Source organism: Oncorhynchus nerka, linkage group LG23 (assembly GCF_034236695.1).
Source record: "Oncorhynchus nerka isolate Pitt River linkage group LG23, Oner_Uvic_2.0, whole genome shotgun sequence".
NCBI classification, from domain to species: Eukaryota; Metazoa; Chordata; class Actinopteri; order Salmoniformes; family Salmonidae; genus Oncorhynchus; species Oncorhynchus nerka.
Genome location: NC_088418.1, coordinates 2,429,814 through 2,450,064, shown reverse-complemented (window position 1 = coordinate 2,450,064; position 20,251 = coordinate 2,429,814). Strand labels below are relative to the sequence as shown.

General features: G+C 44.2%; 1 protein-coding gene across 1 annotated transcript in view; it reads right to left on the bottom strand.

The window, feature by feature from the left end:
• lyst (lysosomal trafficking regulator) overlaps positions 1–20,251 on the bottom strand; it is a 280,835-nt gene that overhangs the window by 100,679 nt on the left and 159,905 nt on the right. The window contains 7 exon segments of the mRNA XM_065008440.1: positions 1,407–1,587; positions 9,859–10,011; positions 10,229–10,712; positions 10,993–11,124; positions 12,766–12,964; positions 14,833–14,970; positions 15,868–16,017. Of these exon segments, the coding sequence (XP_064864512.1) occupies positions 1,407–1,587; positions 9,859–10,011; positions 10,229–10,712; positions 10,993–11,124; positions 12,766–12,964; positions 14,833–14,970; positions 15,868–16,017 (1,437 nt within the window).

The window sequence follows — 20,251 nt, the reverse complement described above, 5'->3', positions numbered from 1 at the left end:
TGGTATTCAGGAGATAGAGAGAGGAGATAACATACTGGTATCCAGGAGATGGAGAGAGGAGATAACATACTGGTATCCAGGAGATAGAGAGGAGATAACATACTGGTATCCAGGAGATAGAGAGAGGAGATAACATACTGGTATCCAGGAGATAGAGAGAGGAGATAACATACTGGTATCCAGGAGATAACATACTGGTATCAGGAGATAGAGAGAGAGATAACATACTGGTATCCAGGAGATAGAGAGAGGGAGATAACATACTGGTATCCAGGAGAGAGAGGACTGGTATCCAGGAGATAGGAGATAACATACTGGTATCCAGGAGATAGAGAGAGGAGATAACATACTGGTATCCAGGAGATAGAGAGAGGACATAACATACTGGTATCCAGGAGATAGAGAGAGGAGATAACATACTGGTATCCAGGAGATAGAGAGAGGAGATAACATACTGGTATCCAGGAGATAGAGAGAGGAGATAACATACTGGTATCCAGGAGATAGAGAGGAGATAACATACTGGTATCCAGGAGATAGAGAGAGGACATAACATACTGGTATTCAGGAGATAGAGGAGATAACATACTGGTATCCAGGAGATAAGAGAGGAGATAACTACTGTATCCAGGAGATAGAGAGGGAGATAACATACTGGTATCCAGGAGATAGAGAGAGGAGATAACATACTGGTATCCAGGAGATAGAGAGAGGAGATAACATACTGGTATCCAGGAGATAACATACTGGTATTCAGGAGCTGGAGAGAGGAGATACCATACTGGTATCCAGGAGATAGAGAGGGCGATAACATACTGGTATTCAGGAGATAGAGAGAGGACATAACATACTGGTATCCAGGAGATAGAGAGAGGACATAACATACTGGTATCCAGGAGATAGAGAGAGGAGATAACATACTGGTATCCAGGAGATAGAGAGAGGAGTTAACATACTGGTATTCACGAGATAGAGAGAGGAGATAACATACTGGTATCCAGGAGCTGGAGAGAGGACATAACATACTGGTATCAAGGAGATAGAGAGAGGAGATAACATACTGGTATCCAGGAGATAGAGAGAGGAGATAACATACTGGTATTCACGAGATAGAGAGAGGAGATAACATACTGGTATCCAGGAGCTGGAGAGAGGACATAACATACTGGTATCAAGGAGATAGAGAGAGGAGATACCATACTGGCATCCAGGAGCTACAGGGAGACTAGGACAAGGAGTGAGACACAGCAGCATTAGGTCTAAAAGAATATGAGATCCCTGTTGAAGGCTGAGGTAGGTGTCTAGGAGCTGGGACATAACTGTTAACAGGCAACATTACACATAGTGGAAATGTGTTGGCCTGCACCTTCCTCAGTATGTGTGTGTGTGTATACAAGACCACTAACCTTCATAACCCCCTGCTGTATAAGGGGAGAGGAGTGGTTGACGAGGACGATAAGAGCTTCAGGTTGGACCAGCTTATCCATCACCTCGTGCAGCATCAGGTCTGGTAGTAGTAGCAGAACCCCCCTCAACAGGTCATATAGACCGTAGCATATTAACACCAGGCAGTCCTCTGTACTGGACCTGTAATAATGTATTAATAACACCAGTCCTCTGTAATAATGTATTAATAACACCAGTCCTCTGATAATGTATTAATAACACCAGTCCTCTGATAATGTATTAATAACACCAGTCCTCTGATAATGTATTAATAACACCAGTCCTCTGATAATGTATTAATAACACCAGTCCTCTGATAATGTATTAATAACACCAGTCCTCTGATAATGTATTAATAACACCAGTCCTCTGTAATAATGTATTAATAACACCAGTCCTCTAATAATGTATTAATAACACCAGTCCTCTGATAATGTATTAATAACACCAGTCCTCTGATAATGTATTAATAACACCAGTCCTCTGTAATAATGTATTAATAACACCAGTCCTCTGTAATAATGTATTAATAACACCAGTCCTCTGTAATAATGTATTAATAACACCAGTCCTCTGTAATAATGTATTAATAACACCAGTCCTCTGTAATAATGGATTAATAACACCAGTCCTCTGTAATAATGGATTAATAACACCAGTCCTCTGTAATAATGTATTAATAACACCAGTCCTCTGTAATGTAATAGTCCTCTGATAATGTATTAATAACACCAGTCCTCTGTAATAATGTATTAATAACACCAGTCCTCTGTAATAATGTATTAATAACACCAGTCCTCTGTAATAATGTATTAATAACACCAGTCCTCTGTAATAATGTATTAATAACACCAGTCCTCTGTAATAATGGATTAATAACACCAGTCCCCTAATAATATATTAATAACACCAGTCCTCTGTAATAATGGATTAATAACACCAGTCCTCTGTAATAATGGATTAATAACACCTCTGTAATAATGGATTAATAACACCAGTCCCTGTAATAATATATTAATAACAGTCCCTGTAATAATGGATTAATAACACCAGTCCCCTAATAATATATTAATAACACCAGTCCTCTGTAATAATGGATTAATAACACCAGTCCTCTGTAATAATATATTAATAACACCAGTCCTCTGTAATAATGTATTAATAACAAACTGGGTACAGAGTCAATGTGGAGGCTATATACAGGGTATTACGGTACAGAGTCAATGTGGAGGCTATATACAGGGGGTACCGGTACAGAGTCAATGTGGAGACTATATACAGGGTATTACGGTACAGAGTCAATGTGGAGGCTATATACAGGGTGTTACGGTACAGAGTCAATGTGGAGGCTATATACAGGGTGTTACGGTACAGAGTCAATGTGGAGGCTATATACAGGGTGTTATGGTACAGAGTCAATGTGGAGGCTATATACAGGGTGTTACGGTACAGAGTCAATGTGGAGGCTATATACAGGGTGTTATGGTACAGAGTCAATGTGGAGGCTATATACAGGGTATTACGGTACAGAGTCAATGTGGAGGCTATATACAGAGGGTGTTTATGGTACAGAGTCAATGTGGAGGCTATATACAGGGTATTACGGTACAGAGTCAATGTGGAGGCTATATACAGGGTGTTATGGTACAGAGTCAATGTGGAGGCTATATACAGGGTATTACGGTACAGAGTCAATGTGGAGGCTATATACAGGGTGTTATGGTACAGGAGGCTATATACAGGGTGTTATGGTACAGAGTCAATGTGGAGGCTATATACAGGGTGTTACGGTACAGAGTCAATGTGGAGGCTATATACAGGGTGTTATGGTACAGAGTCAATGTGGAGGCTATATACAGGGTGTTACGGTACAGAGTCAATGTGGAGGCTATATACAGGGTGTTACGCTACAGAGTCAATGTGGAGGCTATATACAGGGTGTTACGGTACAGAGTCAATGTGGAGGCTATATACAGGGGCTACCGGTACAGAGTCAATGTGGAGGCTATATACAGGGTGTTACTGTAGAGAGTCAATGTGGAGGCTATATACAGGGTGTTACGGTACAGAGTCAATGTGGAGGCTATATACAGGGTGTTACGGTACAGAGTCAAATGTGGAGGCTATATACAGGGTGTTACGGTACAGAGTCAATGTGGAGGCTATATACTGGGGGTACCGGTACAGAGTCAATGTGGAGGCTATATACAGGGTGTTACGGTACAGAGTCAATGTGGAGGCTATATACAGGGGGTACCGGTACAGAGTCAATGTGGAGGCTATATACAGGGTGTTATGGTACAGAGTCAATGTGGAGGCTATATACAGGGGGTACCGGTACAGAGTCAATATGGAGGCTATATACAGGGGGTACCGGTACAGAGTCAATGTGGAGGCTATATACAGGGTGTTACGGTACAGAGTCAATGTGGAGGCTATATACAGGGGGTACCGGTACAGAGTCAATGTGGAGGCTATATACAGGGGGTACCGGTACAGAGTCAATGTAGAGGCTATTTACAGGGTGTTACGGTACAAAGTCAATGTGGAGGCTATATACAGGGGGTACCGGTACAGAGTCAATATGGAGGCTATATACAGGGGGCGGTAGAGTCAATGTGGAGGCTATATACAGGGTACGGTACAGAGTCAATGTGGAGGCTATATACAGGGTGTTACGGTACAGAGTCAATGTGGAGGCTATATACAGGGGGTACAGAGTCAATGTGGAGGCTATATACAGGGGTACCGGTACAGAGTCAATGTGGAGGCTATATACAGGGGGTACCAGTACAGAGTCAATGTGGAGGCTATATACAGGGGGTACCGGTACAGAGTCAATGTAGAGGCTATTTACAGGGTGTTACGGTACAAAGTCAATGTGGAGGCTATATACAGGGGGTACTGGTACAGAGTCAATGTAGAGGCTATATACAGGGTGTTACAGTACAGAGTCAATGTGGAGGCTATATACAGGGGGTATTACGGTACAGAGTCAATGTTTGGGGGCTATATACAGGGTATTACGGTACAGAATCAATGTTTGGGGGCACATGTTAGTCAAGGTAATTGAGGAAATATGTAAACTCAGCAAAAAAAATAAATGTCCTTTTTTCAGGACTCTGTCTTTCAAATATAATTCATACAAATCCAAATAACTTCACACATCTTCATTGTAAAGGGTTTAAACACTGTTTCCCTGCTTGTTCAATGAACCATAAACCATTAATGAACATGCACCTGTGGAACGGTCGTTAAGACACTAACAGCTTACAGACGGTAGGCAATTAAGGTCACAGTTATGAAAACTTAGGACACTAAAGAGGACTTTCTACTGACTCTGAAAAACACCAAAAGAAAGATGCCCAGGGTCCCCGCTCATCTGCGTGACCGTGCCTTAGGCATGCTGCAAGGAGGCATGAGGACTGCAGATGTGGCCAGGGCAAAGAATTGCAATGTCTCTACTGTGAGACGCCTAAGACAGTGCTACAGGGAGACAGGATGGACAGCTGATAGTCCTCACCGTGGCAGACCACTTGTAACAACACCTGCACAGGATCGGTACATCCGAACATCACACCTGTGGGACAGGTACAGGATGGCAACAACAACTGCCCGAGTTACACCAGGAACGCACAATCCCTCCATCAGTGCTCAGACTGTCCGCAATAGGCTGCTAGAGGCTGGACTGAGGGCTTGTAGGCCTGTTGTAAGGCAGGTCCTCAATAGGCTGCTAGAGGCTGGACTGAGGGCTTGTAGGCCTGTTGTAAGGCAGGTCCTCAATAGGCTGCTAGAGGCTGGACTGAGGGCTTGTAGGCCTGTTGTAAGGCAGGTCCTCACCAGACATCACCGGCAACAACATCGCCTATGGGCACAAACCCACCGTCGCTGGACCAGACAGGACTGGCAAAAAGTGCTCTTCACTGACGAGTCGCGGTTTGGTCTCACCAGGGGTGCTGGTCTGATTCGCAATTATCGTCCAAGGAATGAGCGTTACACCGAGGCCTGTACTCTGGAATGGGATCGATTTGGAGGTGGAGAGTCCGTCATGGTCTGGGGCGGTGTGTCACAGCATAATCGGACTGAGCTTGTTGTCATTGCAGGCAGTCTCAAAGCTGTGCATTACAGGGAAGACATCCTCCTCCCTCATGTGGTACCCTTCCTGCAGGCTCATCCTGACATGACCCTCCAGCATGACGATGCCACCAGCCATACTGCTCATCCTGGCATGACAATGCCACCAGCCATACTGCTCGTTCTGACATAACCCTCCAGCATGACAGGAATGTCAGTGTTCTGCCATGGCCAGCGAAGAGCCCGGATCTCAATCCCATTGAGCACGTCTGAGACCTGTTGGATCGGAGGGTGAGAACTAGGGCCATTCCCCCCAGAAATGTCTGGGAACTTGCAGGTGCCTTGGTGGAAGAGTAGGGTTCTCACAGCAAGAACTGGCAAATCTGGTGCAGTCCATGAGGAGGAGATGCACTGCAGTACTTAATGCAGCTGGTGGCCACACCAGATACTGACTGTTACTTTTGATTTTGACCCCCCTTTGTTCAGGAACACATTATTCCATTTCTGTTAGTCACATGTCTGTGGAACTTGTTCAGTTTATGTCTCAGTTGTTGAATCTTGTTATATTCATACAAATATTTACACATGTTAAGTTTGCTGAAAATAAACACAGTTGACAGTAAGACTTTTTTGCTGAGTTTACATGTAGGTGGGGGTAAAGTGTCTATGCATATATAAATAATACAAATGGGGGGGGGGGGTAATGCATACAGTGTGGGTAGCCTGTTCAGGAGTTTTATGGCTTTGGGGTAGAAGCTGTTCAGGAGCCTTTTGGTCATAGACATGGTGCTCTGGTACCGCTTGCCGTGAGGTAGCAGAGAGAACAGTCTATGACTGGGGTTTTCAAGCAGACCACCACAGTCCTTGTGACCAAGAACACTAAGGTAACCTGTCTATATGGACTACCGACCCGTAGCACTCACGTCTGTAGCCATGAAGTGCTTTGAAAGGCTGGTCATGGCTCACATCAACACCCAGGAAGAGTAGCTGCTGCCTTGGCAGGAACTAATGGGGATCCATAATAAACCCCAGGAAGAGTAGCTGCTGCCTTGGCAGGAACTAATGGGGATCCATAATAAACCCCAGGAAGAGTAGCTGCTGCCTTGGCAGGAACTAATGGGGATCCATAATAAACCCCAGGAAGAGTAGCTGCTGCCTTGGCAGGAACTAATGGGGATCCATAATAAACCCCAGGAAGAGTAGCTGCTGCCTTGCCAGGAACTAATGGGGATCCATAATAAACCCCAGGAAGAGTAGCTGCTGCCTTGGCAGGAACTAATGGGGATCCAAAATAAATACAATCAGAGACTAAACATTAAGTTTAATCATAGATATCTTTTTCCTTTCTGAATGACGTTACGGTTCCAGACACACAGAACAAACACAGCCAGCGATACGAGGGGTATTATACCTGGGTGATGGCTAATGTCCTAGGAAGGAGGACAGGTGCTCGCTCTATTGATAGTGAGAGGTGTTTTCCTGCTGTGTTAACAGAACAGGTGTTATCTGTGTGATCAGTCCACAGAGTTCTGCTCAGTCAACATAACAAGGCTTCATAAACAGAGACAAGTCTACTATTCTCAATAACAGGCACAAACAGACACAACCCAGAACAGATAAAGCTTGAAACACAGCCTCATGCAACCCCCAATATCATATCCTTTCATACGAGGTCCGTAGATGAAAGCAGAGAGACACTGGCTAGGTCGGGTTCTTTCCTACGCACACTGATGATGACTGAACAGAGAGAGGAGAGAGAGCGCGAGAGGGCGAAAGAGAGAGACCGAGACATTGAGAGAATTAAGAGCGAGAAAGAGTGAGAAGAGAGGATGTGGATGGCTAATTAGCTGATCCACTTCGTTACAGGGAGAGAGTATTATTGGACTTCATCAAAGACAGCTTGATGATACTCAACTGAGCTAGAGAGATGAGACGGAAATATAGATAAAGTGGAGGGAGTGAGGGTGGTTCTGTCAATTCAACAGAAACTCATCTTCACCTTGGTAGTTACAGGGACAGGACGCTTCCCAATGCGGAAACCTGTTCCCTATATAGAGCCCTAAGGGTCCTGGTCAACAGTAGTCCACTATATAGAGCCCTAAGAGTCCTGGTCAACAGTAGTCCACTATATAGAGCCCTATGGGTCCTGGTCAACAGTAGTCTACTATATAGAGCCCTATGGGTCCTGGTCAACAGTAGTCCACTATATAGAGCCCTAAGAGTCCTGGTCAACAGTAGTCCACTATATAGAGCCCTATGGGTCCTGGTCAACAGTAGTCCACTATATAGAGCCCTATGGGTCCTGGTCAACAGTAGACCACTATATAGAGCCCTATGGGTCCTGGTCAACAGTAGTCCACTATATAGAGCCCTATGGGTCCTGGTCAACAGTAGACCACTATATAGAGCCCTATGGGTCCTGGTCAACAGTAGTCCACTATATAGAGCCCTATGGGTCCTGGTCAACAGTAGTCCACTATATAGAGCCCTATGGGTCCTGGTCAACAGTAGACCACTATATAGAGCCCTAAGAGTCCTGGTCAACAGTAGTCCACTATATAGAGCCCTATGGGTCCTGGTCAACAGTAGTCTACTATATAGAGCCCTATGGGTCCTGGTCAACAGTAGTCCACTATATAGAGCCCTGTGTGTCCTGGTCAACAGTAGTCCACTATATAGAGCCCTGTGGGTCCTGGTCAACAGTAGTCCACTATATAGAGCCCTGTGGGTCCTGGTCAACAGTAGTCCACTATATAGAGCCCTAAGGCTCCTGGTCAACAGTAGACCACTATATAGAGCCCTGTGGTTCCTGGTCAACAGTAGACCACTATATAGAGCCCTGTGGGTCCTGGTCAACAGTAGACCACTATATAGAGCCCTATGGGTCCTGGTCAACAGTAGTCCACTATAGAGCCCTGTGGGTCCTGGTCAACAGTAGTCCACTATATAGAGCCCTATGGGTCCTGGTCAACAGTAGTCCACTATATAGAGCCCTGTGGGTCCTGGTCAATAGCAGTCCACTATATAAAGCCCTATGGGTCCTGGTCAACAGTAGTCCACTATATAGAGCCCTGTGGGTCAGGGTCAATAGCAGTCCACTATATAGAGCCCTATGGGTCCTGGTCAACAGTAGTCCACTATATAGAGCCCTATGGGTCCTGGTCAACAGTAGTCCACTATATAGAGCCCTGTGGGTCCTGGTCAATAGCAGTCCACTATATAGAGCCCTATGGGTCCTGGTCAACAGTAGTCCACTATATAGAGCCCTATGGGTCCTGGTCAACAGTAGTCCACTATATAGAGCCCTATGGGTCCTGGTCAACAGTAGACCACTATATAGAGCCCTATGGGTCCTGGTCAACAGTAGTCCACTATATAGAGCCCTATGGGTCCTGGTCAACAGTAGACCACTATATAGAGCCCTAAGGGTCCTGGTCAACAGTAGTCCACTATATAGAGCCCTATGGGTCCTGGTCAATAGCAGTCCACTATATAGAGCCCTATGGGTCCTGGTCAACAGTAGTCCACTATATAGAGCCCTGTGGGTCCTGGTCAACAGTAGTCCACTATATAGAGCCCTGTGGGTCCTGGTCAACAGTAGTCCACTATATAGAGCCATATGGGTCCTGGTCAACAGTAGACCACTATATAGAGCCCTAAGGGTCCTGGTCAACAGTAGTCCACTATATAGAGCCCTATGGGTCCTGGTCAACAGTAGTCCACTATATAGAGCCCTATGGGTTCTGGTCAATAGCAGTCCACTATATAGAGCCCTATGGGTCCTGGTCAACAGTAGTCTGTATAGGAGCATGAGTTCTAACAGGGTAGTCTGTATAGGAGCATGAGTTCTAACAGGGTAGTCTGTATAGGAGCATGAGTTCTAACAGGGTAGTCTGTATAGGAGCATGAGTTCTAACAGGGTAGTCTGTATAGGAGCATGAGTTCTAACAGGGTAGTCTGTATAGGAGCATGAGTTCTAACAGGGTAGTCTGTATAGGAGCATCAGTTCTAACAGGGTAGTCTGTATAGGAGCATGAGTTCTAACAGGGTAGTCTGTATAGGAGCATGAGTTCTAACAGGGTAGTCTGTATAGGAGCATGAGTTCTAACAGGGTAGTCTGTATAGAAGCATGAGTTCTAACAGGGTAGTCTGTATAGAAGCATGAGTTCTAACAGGGTAGTCTGTATAGAAGCATGAGTTCTAACAGGGTAGTCTGTATAGGAGCATGAGTTCTAACAGGGTAGTCTGTATAGAAGCATGAGTTCTAACTGGGTAGTCTGTATAGGAGCATGAGTTCTAACAGGTGTAATGGGTGTGTTATTCTATAGAATCGTGTACCTGTCGTTGCTAGAGTCTTTGCTGTAGGCCCTCTCGTATCCAGGTGAGTATGAGTAGCTCTCCCAGTCTTCTGGTAGTGTCCCACGGTCGGCCACGCTGGGCCAGCGACCCAGGGCTAGGTTCCCATTCTGGGCAGGGAAGGCCAGGCCCAGGCTGGATGAATAAATGAAGGAATAAATTGTATTAGACACATTTTAAAAGGTAGAGTCAGCGATGTACAAAGTAAACAGCATTATCAGTTTGATTTCAGAGACTATTCTGAGAGGTGAAGAACGAGGCTAAACCTGTCCTCTGATTTGGTTCCTATGGGCCCTGGTCAAAAGCACTTTATAAGTTAAAGGAGCCCTTTGGAAGCAAAATATCCAGTCACCTGGCCAGGTTAGAGGAGCTCCTCTGAAACGATGTGATCCCCTTCAGACTGTCCGGCCTCTGTGGCACCTCATCGCTCGCCCAATCGAAACGGTCCTCAGATTCAGCACCGCCCACACTGCCCTCAACCAGACTATCCACCTCCGCCCTCTCCTCCACCCCCTCCTCCTCCACTTCCTCGATACTGATGGACGGGGTATGCGGTGCCTCTCCTCCCTCTCGGGAGTCACAGATGGTTTTCGCCGACTCACAGCTAGACAGGAGCTGCTCCTCCCCCACCCCTCCTCCTCCTCTCTTTAGAGTCTCTGTGCTTCCCAAAGTCACCCCCTCTCCTTCCTGGCCCTCCCTGGGGCTCCCAGCCCCTCCATGGCCCAGACAGGGCCTGAGCAACGGGGAGGAGTTGGGTGAGGGGGTCAGGTTGGCGGGCAGGAGGGACTGGTCGTCTCCTCCGTGTTCAGGTGACGGAGGTTGAAGGTGGATGGTACCTTCAGAGGGAAACAGACCTAAATAAAAGTCTCATGCCGTTCCCAACATGGTTAATAGAAAAGGGGAAAGGTCTTGGGCAGATGTGTATTTGCTTCCTGGAAGGATATTAGCATACATGTGTTCTGCACCAATGGAGAGCGAGAAACATGTCACTGCATGAAGACTAACATAATGATTCTAGGTACCTTCCTGGAAGGATATTAGCATACAGGTGTTCTGCACCAATGGAGAGCGAGACACATGTCACTGCATGAAGACTAACATAATGATTCTAGGTACCTTCAGGAAGAGGGTCCTCAGTGAAGACGGCCGTGGAGAGAGAGACCACTGAGCTACCAGCTGACTTCCATCCACTGTTGATATTTCTCATATACATTATGGACTGGACTTTCTCCTGGTACAGATTACCATCTACAGGACAACAGACACAATACTGTCTAACATCTGGAGACAACAGACACAATACTGTCTAACATCTGGAGACAACAGACAATACTGTAACATCTGGAGACAACAGACACAATACTGTCTAACATCTGGAGACAACAGACACAATACTGTCTAACATCTGGAGACAACAGACAATACTGTAACATCTGGAGACAACAGACACAATACTGTCTAACATCTGGAGACAACAGACAATACTGTAACATCTGGAGACAACAGACAATACTGTAACATCTGGAGACAACAGACACAATACTGTCTAACATCTGGAGACAACAGACAACACTGTCTAACATCTGGAGACAACAGACACAATACTGTCTAACATCCGGAGACAACAGACACAATACTGTCTAACATCCGGAGACAACAGACACAATACTGTCTAACATCTGGAGACAACAGACACAATACTGTCTAACATCTGGAGACAACAGACACAACACTGTCTAACATCTGGAGACAACAGACACAATACTGTCTAACATCCGGAGACAACAGACACAATACTGTCTAACATCCGGAGACAACAGACAATACTGTCTAACATCCGGAGACAACAGACAATACTGTCTAACATCTGGAGACAACAGACAATACTGTCTAACATCTGGAGACAACAGACAATACTGTAACATCTGGAGACAACAGACACAATACTGTCTAACATCTGGAGACAACAGACACAATACTGTCTAACATCTGGAGACAACAGACACAATACTGTCTAACATCTGGAGACAACAGACACAATACTGTCTAACATCTGGAGACAACAGACACAATACTGTCTAACATCTGGAGACAACAGACACAATACTGTCTAACATCTGGAGACAACAGACACAATACTGTCTAACATCTGGAGACAACAGACAATACTGTAACATCTGGAGACAACAGACACAATACTGTCTAACATCCGGAGACAACAGACACAATACTGTCTAACATCTGGAGACAACAGACACAATACTGTCTAACATCCGGAGACAACAGACACAATACTGTCTAACATCCGGAGACAACAGACACAATACTGTCTAACATCCGGAGACAACAGACACAATACTGTCTAACATCTGGAGACAACAGACACAATACTGTCTAACATCTGGAGACAGACAACACTGTCTAACATCTGGAGACAACAGACAACACTGTCTAACATCTGGAGACAACAGACACAACACTGTCTAACATCTGGAGACAACAGACACAACACTGTCGGTGGTGTTAAGTCCTTTCAGTAAAAGCAGACACCATGGTAGAAAATTACTATTCTAAGTCACCTATTAAAACACCTGAGTTTGACTTGATTCATTGAACCAGGAAGTGTGTGTAAAAACCCCACCTATTAAAACACCTGAGTTTGACTTGATTCATTGAACCAGGAAGTGTGTGTAAAAACCCCACCTATTAAAACACCTGAGTTTGACTTGATTCATTGAACCAGGAAGTGTGTGTAAAAACCCCACCTATTAAAACACCTGAATTTGACTTGATTCATTGAACCAGGAAGTGTGTGTAAAAACCCCACCTATTAAAACACCTGAGTTTGACTTGATTCATTGAACCAGGAAGTGTGTGTAAAAACCCCACCTATGTGTAGTGAGAAGTAGAAGCTTGTAGGCGTATGACAGACGTAGGTGTTAGTGGGCGGGTGCACGGCGAGGAGGAAGTTGTAGACCAATCGGAGGAGGTCTAGGTCCGGAGGTGAACCCAACACTTCCTGGATGATCTTAACGAAAGACAGACACACTTCCTGTGGGATGGAGGTCAGGTGCTCGTCCCGATGCTCCTGGAGGACAAACACAGAGGATAAGGAAGTCTGATAGTTAATGTGTTAGAAAAGGCCAGAGGAACATGCAGTCGTTTAATTACATCGACTCAAATCCAGAGACTCTACAGTAGTGAGTCATTTAGCACACTCTACAGTAGTGAGTCATTTAGCAGACTCTCTTATCCAGAGACTCTACAGTAGTGAGTCATTTAGCAGACTCTCTTATCCAGAGACTCTACAGTAGTGAGTCATTTAGCAGACTCTCTTATCCAGAGACACTACAGTAGTGAGTCATTTAGCACACTCTACAGTAGTGAATCATTTAGCAGTCACTACAGTAGTGAGTCATTTAGCACACTCTACAGTAGTGAATCATTTAGCAGACTGTACAGTAGTGAATCATTTAGCAGTCACTACAGTAGTGAGTCATTTAGCACACTCTACAGTAGTGAATCATTTAGCAGACTCTACAGTAGTGAATCATTTAGCAGACTCTACAGTAGTGAGTCATTTAGCAGACTCTCTTATCCAGAGACTCTACAGTAGTGAGTCATTTAGCAGACTCTACAGTAGTGAGTCATTTAGCACACTCTACAGTAGTGAATCATTTAGCAGACTCTACAGTAGTGAGTCATTTAACAGACTCTACAGTAGTGAGTCATTTAGCAGACTCTACAGTAGTGAGTCATTTAGCAGACTCTACAGTAGTGAGTCATTTTGCACACTCTACAGTAGTGAATCATTTAGCACACTCTACAGTAGTGAGTCATTTAGCACACTCTACAGTAGTGAGTCATTTAGCACACTCTACAGTAGTGAATCATTTAGCAGACTCTACAGTAGTGAGTCATTTAGCAGACTCTCTTATCCAGAGACTCTACAGTAGTGAGTCATTTAGCACACTCTACAGTAGTGAGTCATTTAGCAGACTCTCTTATCCAGAGTCACTACAGTAGTGAGTCATTTAGCAGACTCTCTGATCCAGAGTCACTACAGTAGTGAGTCATTTAGCAGACTCTCTGATCCAGAGTCACTACAGTAGTGAGTCATTTAGCAGACTCTCTGATCCAGAGTCACTACAGTAGTGAGTCATTTAGCAGACTCTCTTATCCAGAGTCACTACAGTAGTGAGTCATTTAGCAGACTCTCTTATCCAGAGACACTACAGTAGTGAGTCATTTAGCAGACTATCTTATCCAGAGCCACTACAGTAGTGAGTCATTTAGCAGACTCTCTGATCCAGAGTCACTACAGTAGTGAGTCATTTAGCAGACTCTCTGATCCAGAGTCACTACAGTAGTGAGTCATTTAGCAGACTCTCTTATCCAGAGCCACTACAGTAGTGAGTCATTTAGCAGACTCTCTTATCCAGAGTCACTACAGTAGTGAGTCATTTAGCAGACTCTCTTATCCAGAGCCACTACAGTAGTGAGTCATTTAGCAGACTCTCTTATCCAGAGACACTACAGTAGTGAGTCATTTAGCAGACTCTCTTATCCAGAGACACTACAGTAGTGAGTCATTTAGCAGACTCTTATCCAGAGCCACTACAGTAGTGAGTCATTTAGCAGACTCTCTGATCCAGAGTCACTACAGTAGTGAGTCATTTAGCACACTCTACAGTAGTGAGTCATTTAGCAGACTCTCTTATCCAGAGACACTACAGTAGTGAGTCATTTAGCAGACTCTCTGATCCAGAGTCACTACAGTAGTGAGTCATTGAGCCACACGGGACGACTGTCAATGATAACGACTGTCAACGACAGCTCAGGTTATTCTCTGGCTTCCTAGGAAGAGTTTTGAAAGGTCTTGGGACCAAAACATTGCTGCAACATGATTTATTAGTCAAATGGATCTTGTTCATTCAGAACGGATAAGTTTCTTACCTGTAGTACTTGACAGGTGAGCAGGAAGCGGTGGACCACCTGGGCTTTGAGAAACTGTCTGATGTTGAACACCTGCTGGGGGTGGTGAACCCTGATGAGGATCTCCAACCCTGCCAGCAGAGTCTCCCAGACACCACCCTATTAGAGACACGTAAATTATATTAATACACAGCTACTGTAACCCTGACCCTAACCCAACCCTGACCCTGACCCAACCATGACCCTGACCCGACCCTAACCCAACCATGACCCTGACCCTAACCCAACCATGACCCTGACCCAAACCCGACCCTAACCCAACCATGACCCTGACCCAAACCTAACCCAACCATGACCCTGACCCTAACCCAACCATGACCCTGACCCAAACCCGACCCTAACCCAACCATGACCCTGACCCAAACCCGACCCTAACCCGACCATGACCCAAACCCGACCCTAACCCGACCCTAACCCAACCCTGACCCTAACGGGGGCCTGGCTGTTCTCTGGCAGGGCGGGGGCCTGGCTGTTCTCTGGCAGGGCGGGGGCCTGGCTGTTCTCTGGCAGGGCGGGGGCCTGGCTGTTCTCTGGCAGGGCGGGGGCCTGGCTGTTCTCTGGCAGGGCGGGGGCCTGGCTGTTCTCTGGCAGGGCGGGGGCCTGGCTGTTCTCTGGCGGGGGCCTGGCTGTTCTCTGGCAGGGGGGGGCTGGCTGTTCTTCTCTGTTCTCTGCAGGGGCGGGGGCCTGGCTGTTCTCTGGCAGGGCGGGGGCCTGGCTGTTCTCTGGCAGGGCGGGGTTCTCTGGCAGGGCGGGGGCCTGGCTGTTCTCTGGCAGGGCGGGGGCCTGGCTGTTCTTTCGTAGTATCCTTTATTAGCCCAGCACTCATGTTTTTAAGGATGTGCATATGACCACAAACTCTTCTAAAAGACAGCATAGTTTTAACAAAATATAAATAAATTGTGTTTCAAATGGTATTGGTAAATCCTACCTGTAGTATTTCAAAATATCCTGGTATACAGTAATACTAAATTCCTGCCCATACATCTATCAGTTTACCTGCGCCTTGGCCCAGATCTTCCAGTCCAGCAGAACCTCAGACAGTAGCTTGATGTCCTGGACCACGGCTGTAGACTCTGTGTCCAGGTGGAACTGACCGTCGTCCCCTAGAGTTAGGATAGGACTACTACAGCTCCCATCTAACAAGGTCTATAGACAGAGAGAAGAGGAGAAGAGCAAAAAGACACATTGGAAATAATTAACGAACAAACTAGAATGTTAGTTGGCCTTAAACAGAGAGTACACAGTGACAGAATACCTGACCACTGTGACTGACCCTAAACAGAGAGTACACAGTGGCAGAATACCTGACCACTGTGACTGACCCAAACTTAAGGAAAGCTTTGACTATGTACAGACTCAGTGAGCATAGCCTTGCTATTGAGAAAGGCCGCCGTAGGCAGACCTGGCTCTCAAGAGAAGACAGGCTATGTGCTCACTGCCCACAAAATGAGGTGGAAACTGAGCTACACTTCCTCCTGCCAAATGTATGACCATATTAGAGTAAATCTGAGGGAACCAAAGTTCTGCCAACACATTGACCGCTACTCAACTTTTCAAAATGCTTACAAGGCCCTCCCTTCGGCAAATCTGATCACGACTCCATTTTGCTCCTCCCTTTCTATAGGCAAAAACACAAACAGGAAGTACTATCCAACGCTGGTCTGACCAATTGGAATTAATGCATCAAGATTGTTTTTTATCATGCGGACTGGGATATGTTCCAGGTAGCCTCTGAGAATAACATAGACGAACACATGGCTACGTTAACTGAGTTCACCAGGAAGTGTATAGGAGATGTTGTACCCACTGTGACATTTAAAATCTACCATAACCAGAAACTGTAGATAGATGGCAGCATTCGCACACAACTGAAAGTGCAAATCACCACATTTAACCATGACAAGGTGACTGAGAATATGGCCAAATACAAACAGTGTAGTTATTCTCTCCGTAAGGCAATCACAGGGTAAACGTCTGTATAGAGACAAACTGGAGTCGCAATTCAACTCAGACACGAGACGCATGTGGCAGGGTCTACAGACAATCACGGACTACAAAAGGAAAACCAGTCACGTCGTGGACACCGATGTCTGGCTTCCGGACAAACTAAACACCTTCTTCGCGACCGCTTTGAGAATAACACAGATCCAACGATGCGGCCCGCTACCGAGGACTGTGGGCTCTCCTTCTCTGTAACCAACGTGAGTAAGACATTTAAGCGTGTTAACCCTCTTAAGGTTGCCCAGACGACATCCCTAGCCGCGTCCTCAGATCATGCGCAGACCAGCTGGCTGGAGTGTTTACGGACATATACAATGCTGTTCATTGACTATAGCTCAGCCTTCAACACCATAGTACCTTCTAAACTCATCATTAAGCTTGAGGGCCTGGATCTGAACTCCCCCCTGTGCAACTGGGCCCTGGACTTCCTGATGGCCATTCCTGCGTTGCCATGCACGACTCCAACTCAATCATCAAGTTTGCAGACGACACAACAGTAGTAGCCCTGATTACCAACAATGACGAGACTTCCTACGGGGAGGAGGTGAGCCCCTTGGGAGTGTAGTGTCAGGAAAATAAACTCTCACTCAACGTCAACAAAACAAAGGAGATGATAGAGGACTTCAGGAAACAGCAGAGGGAGCACCCCCCTATCCGTATCAACAGGACCATAGTGGAAAAGGTGGAAAGTTTTAAGTTCATCGGCGTACACATCACAGACAGACTGAAATGGTCCTCCCACAGAGACAGTTTGGTGAAGAAGGTGCAACAGCATCTCAGGAGCCTGAACAAAATATGTCCGTAAAACCCCTAAAAACCTTTACAAATGCACAATGGAGAGCACCCTGTCAGGCTGTATCACCGCCAGCTACGGCAAATCTAGGGCTCTCCAGAGGGTGGTGTGGTCTGCCCAACACATCACCGGGGGCAAACTACCTGCCCTCCAGGACACCTACACCATCCGATGTCACAGGAAGGCCATAAAGATCATCAAGGACATCAACCACCCCGAACCACTGCCTGTTCACCCCGCTATCATCCAGAAGGCGAGGTCAGTACAGGTGCACCAAAGCGGGGACCGAAAGACTGAAAAACAGCTTCTATCTCAAGGCCATCACACTGTTAAATAGCCACCACTAACCGGCTACCAACCCGTTACTCAACCTGCACCTTAGATGCTGCTGCCCTATATACATAGACATGGAATCACTGGTCACTTTAATCATGTTTCCATACTGCTACTCATCTCATATGAAAATACTGTATCCTATTCTACTGTATTTACTAACTAGTCACTTTAATCATGTTTACATACTGCTTTACTCATCTCATATGTATATACTGTATTCTATCCTACTGTATTTACTAACTAGTCACTTTAATCATGTTTCCATACTGCTTTACTCATCTCATATGTATATACTGTATTCTATCCTACTGTATTTAGTCAATGCTTTACTCATCTCATATGTATATACTGTATTCTATCCTACTGTATTTAGTCAATGCCACTCCGACATCTCAATCTAATATTTATATATTTCTTAATTCAAATATTTTATATTACTTTTATATTACTGCACTGTTGGAGCTAGGAACACAAGCATTTCACTACACCCGCAATAACATCTGCTAAACATGTGTATGGACCAATAACATCTGTTAAATATGTGTATGGACCAATAACATCTGCTAAATATGGACCAATAACATCTGTTAAATATGTGTATGGACCAATAACATCTGTTAAATATGGACCAATAACATCTGTTAAATATGGACCAATAACATCTGTTAAATATGGACCAATAACATCTGATAAATATGGACCAATAACATCTGTTAAATATGGACCAATAACATCTGTTAAATATGGACCAATAACATCTGTTAAATATGGACCAATAACATCTGATAAATATGGACCAATAACATCTGTTAAATATGTGTATGGACCAATAACATCTGTTAAATATGGACCAATAACATCTGTTAAATATGTGTATGTGACCAATAACATCTGTTAAATATGTGTATGTGACCAATAACATCTGTTAAATATGGACCAATAAATATGGACATCTCTGTAAATATGGAAATATGGAAATATGGACAATAACATCTGTTAAATATGGACCAATAACATCTGATAAATATGGATGGACAATAACATCTGTTAAATATGGACCAATAACATCTGTTAAATATGGACCAATAACATCTGTTAAATATGGACCAATAACATCTGTTAAATATGTGTATGGACCAATAACATCTGTTAAATATGGAACATCTGTTAAATATGGACCAATAACATCTGTTAAATATGGACCAATAACATCTGCTAAATATGGACCAATAACATCTGTTAAATATGTGTATGGACCAATAACATCTGTTAAATATGTGTATGGACCAATAACATCTGTTAAATATGGACCAATAACATCTGTTAAATATGTGTATGGACCAATAACATCTGTTAAATATGGACCAATAACATCTGTTAAATATGGACCAATAACATCTGTTAAATATGGACCAATAACATCTGTTAAATATGGACCAATAACACCTGTTAAATATGTGTATGGACCAATAACATCTGCTAAATATGGACCAATAACATCTGATAAATATGGACCAATAACATCTGTTAAATATGTGTATGGACCAATAACATCTGCTAAATATGGACCAATAACATCTGTTAAATATGGACCAATAACATCTGTTAAATATGTGTATGGACCAATAACATCTGTTAAATATGGACCAATAACATCTGTTAAATATGGACCAATAACATCTGTTAAATATGGACCAATAACATCTGTTAAATATGGACCAATAACATCTGATAAATATGGACCAATAACATCTGATAAATATGTGTATGGACCAATAACATCTGTTAAATATGGACCAATAACATCTGTTAAATATGGACCAATAACATCTGTTAAATATGTGTATGGACCAATAACATCTGCTAAATATGGACCAATAACATCTGTTAAATATGGACCAATAACATCTGCTAAATATGTGTATGGACCAATCACATCTGTTAAATATGGACCAATAACATCTGTTAAATATGTGTATGGACCAATAACATCTGCTAAATATGGACCAATAACATCTGTTAAATATGGACCAATAACATCTGTTAAATATGGACCAATAACATCTGTTAAATATGGACCAATAACATCTAAATATGCCAATAAATATGTTAAATATGTATGGACCAATCACATCTGTTAAATATGGACCAATAACATCTGTTAAATATTTGTATGGACCAATAACATCTGTTAAATATGGACCAATAACATCTGCTAAATATGTGTATGGACCAATAACATCTGTTAAA